Source organism: Cebus imitator, unplaced genomic scaffold (assembly GCF_001604975.1).
Source record: "Cebus imitator isolate Cc_AM_T3 unplaced genomic scaffold, Cebus_imitator-1.0 Scaffold303, whole genome shotgun sequence".
Classification (NCBI taxonomy): domain Eukaryota; kingdom Metazoa; phylum Chordata; class Mammalia; order Primates; family Cebidae; genus Cebus; species Cebus imitator.
The window spans coordinates 700,908-707,820 of NW_016107618.1; the positions used below are offsets into that span (position 1 = coordinate 700,908).

At 39.4% G+C, this 6,913-nt stretch overlaps 1 protein-coding gene across 1 annotated transcript in view; it reads right to left on the reverse strand.

The window, feature by feature from the left end:
• Positions 1-5,220: 5,220 nt before the first annotated feature.
• Positions 5,221-6,913, reverse strand: part of NOCT (nocturnin) — a 23,879-nt gene continuing 22,186 nt past the window's right edge. Inside the window, exon 3 of the mRNA XM_017502883.2 lies at positions 5,221-6,256. Coding sequence (XP_017358372.1) covers positions 5,421-6,256 — 836 coding nt within the window. The 3' untranslated portion in view covers positions 5,221-5,420. The remainder of the gene's footprint in view (positions 6,257-6,913) is intronic.

A 6,913-nucleotide genomic window follows, 5' to 3' on the forward strand; every position in this document is an offset into this window, starting at 1 on the left:
AGCAAAATTCTGTCAAAAAAAAAAAAAAAAAAAAAAAAAGAATAAATGAAAGTCAACAAAAATAGGTAAAAGAAATTTCAGCAAAGAAAAAAGGGTAGCAAAAGAAAACTAATACACAGAATATATGCTGTAAAAAGTATTAGTTATTAAAATTCAGCCATATTCTGGCTTTGAATATATTGGCGACCAAAAAAGTTAACCAGTTGAGATTCATAGTCCGAGTTTATCAGATGCTTAGGAGCCGCAAAGCTTTGCCTAGCATTCTGTCAAGAGGTTATTGCTGTCTGTGTGAGTAATCTTACATGAATGTCTTCCCAGAATTGAGTTTTCCAAAGAAATAATACGGGAGCAAGGGGCTAGAGTTGTGGGTATTCTGTTTTATCATTCAAAGGCAGATCTCTCTACTTTACAAATCAAAGTACCACTGATGACAACCTCTTGAAATTGAACTAAGCACTAGCCCACAACCTCACATCTGCCTAGAGGAACAACTGGGGAGAAGAGACCAACCAACCAATCTTTTGCCATTCAGTCCGCCCCTCTACCTATTTTGGGCTTAAATTTCTATAAACACTATTAGTTCTGCCCTTTCAAATGGAAGGGTTATTCACTTTGGCTGAAAAAATTAGGAGTGGGCTAATAAATACAGGGCCCTTCCCTGTTTTGAAACTTCGCCATTATTATTCTGTGACTTACAATATGTATTTTAAAATTTATAATACTATTTTACAGATATCTCACAAATCTATGAGGTTGAGAGGGCAGATAGATATAATAATATATGGATGAGAAAACAGGCTCTAGAGATGAGTGACTTGTTCAGGGTAACACTGGTCACACAGCTAAGTCTCTTCACTTACAGTCTGCGTCCTTTGACATGGTTTTTTTCCCGTCTTTATTTTACATGCCCTAGTTCCAGGCCTTTACCATTCTGATGTTTGACCATGGCCCACAAATCTCTTGCTAATATCTATTCACGCTAGATAAAAAGTCTGCCTGTCTTTTATTTTTATACATGCTATTTTAAAGAAAGAGTTGATTAGAGCTCCTTATGCATGCACATTCATTTCTTGGATGCTTTTCCTTTTTTAAAACTGAAATCAGTTGTGATCATGTTTTAATCTCTTTTTAGAATTTAATTTTTGGGAATCTTTCCTCAAGTCTAAAACACATGAAAAATAATGCATATACATGTAATTATATGCAACATTCCCTTCATTATAAATCTTGGCTATTTTTAAAGATGGTTTGAATACTGAATATTTGCATCAATTTTTTCCTTTAGTTTGAAATGCCAGAGTAGCTGTTCTTATTGCTTCTTTTAAAAACTATGATTGAAGTGTGCAAACAGTATCAAATGTTTTACTTTGGGCAAAACTAGACTTTACTGTACCAGAATACTGGATTTCCAGGCCAGGCGTGGTAGCTCATGCCTGTAATACCAGCACTTTGAGAGGCCGAGGCAGGTGCATCACTTGAGATCAGGAGTTGGAGACCAGCCTGGCCAATGTGGTAAAACCCTGTCTTTACTAAAAATACAAAAATTAGCTAGGTATAGTGATGGGCACCTATAATCTCAGGTACTAGGGAGGCTGAGGCAGGAGAATCACTTGAACCTGGGAGGCGGAGGTGGCAGTGAGCCAGGATCACACCGCTGCACTCCAGCCTGGGGAACAGAGTGAGACTCTATCACAAAAGAAAAAAAAAAACAAAAAACAAAAAAACACTGAAAACCCAGTATATTCCACTATTCAGCCACCATATCTTGCTTATAGTCTAATACTGTATGTAAGATACTGTATGTGTATTTGGCTTACATATTTGACCTTTAGACCACATTTTAACAAATCTCTTGCTACATCTGCAATGTCCATTCTCCCCATTTGTATTCACTCAAAGCCAAAGAAACAGTGGTGGGGAAGACGCAAGCACTTGGGAGTCAAGTCAGACCTGAGTTTGAATCCTGACTCAGCTATTTATTAGCTATCACCTGTCTATAGTTTTAAGATCATATGTAAAGCTCTTAGAGCCAAAGGAACTCAAATGTTAATTTCATCATATGTATACACCATAATGCCTTATTTAAATAAATGACCCAGTCAGGCATTATTACCACCATGTACTACGGTATCTACTGAAATGTGGCATGAAGGAAACAAAAACTCATGCCACCTCTACTTTCTCTTCTAATTTGCAGTTTACCTTCTAAGACTCTTAATGACAAAAATAGTATATGGGAATATAGAAAAATAAAAACCAGAACAAAATAGTATATAGGATATAACAGGAAAAGCAGAATGAAAAGGTACATATGGATGGAATAAGAGATCTATGCATGGGGCTGGGTGCAATGGCTCATGCCTGTAATCCCAGCACTTTGGGTGGCTGAGGTGGGCAGATCACAAGCAAGAGATCGAGACCATCTTGGCCAAGACAATGAAACCTTGTCTCTACTAAAAATACAAAAATTAGCTGGGCATGGTGCGTGCACCTATAGTCCCAGCTACTTGGGAGGCAGGAGAATCACTTGAGCCCAGGAGGCAGAGGTTACAGTGAGACAAGATCACGCCACTGCACTCCAGCCTGGTGACAGAGCAAAACTCTGTCTCAAAAAAAAAAAAAAAGATCTATGCATGGAACATGCAACTTAGGGTGGGGCACAGTGGCTCATGCCTCTAATCCCAACACTTTGGAAGGTGGAGGTAGGGGGATCATTTGAGCCCAGGAATTTGAGACCAGCCTGGGCAACATGGTAAAACCGTCTCTACAAAAAATAAAAAATTTTAGCTGAGCATGGTATCATGTGCCTGTGTCCAAGCTGCTCAGAAGGCTGAGGTGGGAGGATCCCTGGTAGAGACTACAGTGAGCCATGATCATACCATTGCACTACACCCTGGGCGACAGCAACACCCTGTATCAAAAAAGAAAAAAAAAAAAAAAAGAATCCGATAAGATTTATATACTACAAAAAAAATTCCTACATAGAAGGCTCACATATGACTTAAAAAAAATTTATTTTCAGTTCCTGGTAACTCACAGAACATAATTACTTTAGGCAAATGCTAAAGCATCAATGAAGTAAGGATTCAATCTCCTGCAGTGGTAACTAGAAAGGATAACTGAGTTTCATCGTGGATTTTTTCCAGTCCTCTTAACTCATAGTCACATATCAATCGGATGTTGTTTCCAAAACCCTTTTTGTCCAGTGGCATGCCCACGCACCCATATGCCCACCTTCAACTCATACCCTGTTAATTTTGTTGGCAGACAACACTTGAAATTCAAACATTATTTTGGCTTTCATTCCCATCCAGATTTATTAAGGCTGCCATGGGTTCTGGCTGAGGTATTTTGGGGTAGGTAAACAAAATAAGATACCTGTATTAATCAGTATTGTTCTCAACAACATGACTAGCAATAATTAGTCATGCTAAAATCTGAACCAATTCTACATGTCTGATAGATTTCTCTTGGTTGTCATTCTTTCCAGTGGCCCCAAAATCGTGTGCATACAATGTTACTTCTGAAAACATTTGTTTTAAAAGTGGTTCTAGTACAGAATGAGTGATCCATTTCAGTAGACGCTGGTGCAGCTACCACATAGGTACAGGTGCCGTCAACTTGCAGCTACAGGTCTTTGCCCACTTTTACAGTGAAGGTTCTGTGCGTGAATGGATAATGTGGGTCATTATGATAAAACAGTATTAAAGGAAAAAATCTACTTCCAGATCCTTTTTGGACTACAAAGACAAGATATTAAAACCACTAGCTTGAAAAGACCATTTATTAATCTTATATATTTACAACTCATGGATTAAAATATCTATTACCAATAAGTTATTTTGTTTGCAGTGTTTTTTTTTTTTTTAAACAGAGTTTCACTCTTGTTGCCCAGGCTGGAGTGCAATGGTGCCGTCTCAGCTCACTGCAGCCTCCACCTCCAGGTTCAAGCGATTCTCCTGCCTCAGCCTCCCAAGTAGCTGGGATTATAGGCATCTGCCACCATGCCCAGTTTATTTTTGTATTTTTAGTAGAGACAGGGTTTCACCATCTTGGCCAGGCTGGTTTCGAACTCCTGACCACAGGTGATCTGCCGCATTGGCCTCCCAAAGTGCTGGAATTATAGGTGTGAGCCACTGCACCCAATCCAGGTTCTAACTTTTTACATTCTTTGTTCTAGATATTTTGAATCACAGCATCTGGCTATCTTAGGAAATTTCAATGACAGCCCATTAACAGGCTTTCTAGAAAGTTCTTTATCTCTGAAAAGAAGGTCCTACTGACTCTCAATCTCTTTCTTGACCTCGTGATCCACCCACCTTGGCTTCCCAAAAGTGCTGGGATTACAGGCGTTAGCCAAAGCGCCCAGTGGTCCTACTGACTCTCTTGGCCACTGCCACATACAGCTTCTAAATAACCTATTGTGAACAGCACATTCATTCCAATACAAATAATGACATCGAGTGACCATTATGAAATATATACCAATATTATCCAATGGCAAAGTTTAACTATATAACAGCAATGCAGTAATGAACACTAGTTGATTAAATAATTGAAAATCAATTAGAATCTCAAGAAACACACCAAGGAGGAACATAGAGGCAGGACAAGGATTATTTATGAAGAATGCGTCAAAGAAATCTGACACTTAAATAACAAAAGCCCCTCCAGGCTAAATAGTTCCTTTGTACTAATTTTGTTACAGCCTAAATGAAAATAGTTTAAAGCTTTATGAAAATTACCATAAATTACTTCCTCCATAACTTCTCTTGCATGGTTCTAAAATGTTGATAATGCTATAATTTATTTACTTAATTTTATATGAAGATATAAAAAATAAATATCATGCATATTTTGTTGACATTTTAAAAACCAACAAATAAAATGCTATTTAGAAAAACTGCTCCTACATACTTGTTACTTATGGAAGATTCAAGCAGGTCTGAGTTTTTATAGCATCCTCAAACTGAAAAGGCTTCAAAATAATCAAATTTATTATTATTTTAGAAATAGAAATGGGATCTCGTGCCATGTTGTCCAGAATAGTCTCAAACTCCTGGGTTCAAATGATTCTCCCAACTTGGCCTCCCAATGTGCTGGTATTACAGGAATAAGCAGCCACTGCACCTGACCAAAACCAGCCAATTAATGCCTATAAGTGATCAAAATATAATACTAAGGAAAATAAAACAATACAAGCCAAAACTGGAGTGGAAACACCTTTTTCACTACAGGTTTTAATTGAAAAGATCTGTGAACTAAAGGAAGTCTTTTCCAAGGGCATGCTGGAAACATAGAAAATGAAATGACAGAAACTTCCCATGTTTCTATCCTTCCTCGGGCATTGTCTTATCCTATTTGTTTCCTGAAACATCCCCTGTTAAGACTCTTGTGATTAAAAAGACAAAAATAAGTATTTATAGAAGTCCATCAGGTTCCTCAGTAAAGCTGAAGTCACACACTAGAGACAGGTGGTCTGAAGGATAATTGAAGGAAGGTAGCCGGTTGGGTCCGATCTGTTCTTCAGTCAGCAGATCGAGAGCTGACCTTACATTGAGAGCGTGTTTAGAATACCAGATGTAATCCAGGGTGTGCCTGCACTCCCCTGAGGTCCGGATCTTCCAGGTAGTATATGGGGGTTCTGACTGCCCATCAGCACTCAGCAGCTTGTAGGCGCTGTTCAGGTTGAGGCTGGAGGAAGCAAAGTGTTTGTAGACCTCTTCTGTTGGCTCTGCGTTGAAGTCCCCACACACAATAAGGGGAATCTTGGCTCCTTGGGTGATGTTTTGCAGGTTCTGAAGGAGGTCACAGCCTTGAGCTGATCGAAACCGCTCCCAGCCAGTGCGTGCTTTTAGATGGGTGACGGCAATGCAGAACTGTCGGCCTGACTCTTTGCACTCCAGGGTCTGTGCAATGGCCACCTGGTTGGTTTTCAATGTCATGGCTGTCAGCCTAATATTGGCACTGTTGATTAGTTTGAATCGGTTTTGGAGAAAAAATAAGGCACAGCCATCTGGTCCATTGTTATGTTCCACATCTAGACAAGGTGACCAGGGTTTAGGGAAAAACGTGCCTTGATAGCCTAGTCTACTGAGGAGTGGTTGGAAGGTGTCAAAATAGTGGTCCACCTCTTGGAGGCACAATATATCAGGCTGGTAGGCCAGGATTTCTTCCAGGATGAGACATTTCCTTTCTTCCCACTTGAGTGCTTCAACAGGGCATTGTACAAAGTTGTCTTTGCCTTCTCCAAGAGCTGAAAAGAAAAAGCTAGTCAGTTGTCAGCTCTTACAGAACCGTAACTTCAAAGTACCAGGAGTTTTGGCATCACTCAAGACCATCAGAATGCTGCTTCTGCTTTAGATGCTTTGAGTGGTTCTCTGTCCAACTGTGTTACCCCATCCAAACTAAATCACCTCTCACTATATGGATGAAGCAAACAGGTCTTTTGTTTCAAAACTATTTCATGTAACTATATCCAGGATATTAATATCTTACAGCCCAGGTGCGGTGGTTCATGCCTGTAATCCCAGCACTTTGGCAGGCCAAGATGGACAGATCATGAGGTCAGGAGTTCAAGGCCAGCTTGGCCAATATGATGAAACCTCATCTCTACTAAAAATACAAAATTAACCAGGCATGGAGTAGCACGCCTGTAGTCCTAGCTACTCGGGAGGCTGAGGCAGGAGAATTGCTTGAACTCGGGAGGTGGAGGCTGGCAGTGAGCTGAGATCATGCCACTGCAGTGAAGCCTGGGTGACAGTGAGACTCCATCTCAAAAAAAAAAAAATCTTACTTAAGGAAACTGCTTTGCAGTCCCAGTGATCTAAGCTATGTCAAATGAAATAAATGTAAATATTTTTATTGTTAATTAAAAAATTTTTTTGGTTTTTTTTTTTTTTTTTTTTTTTTT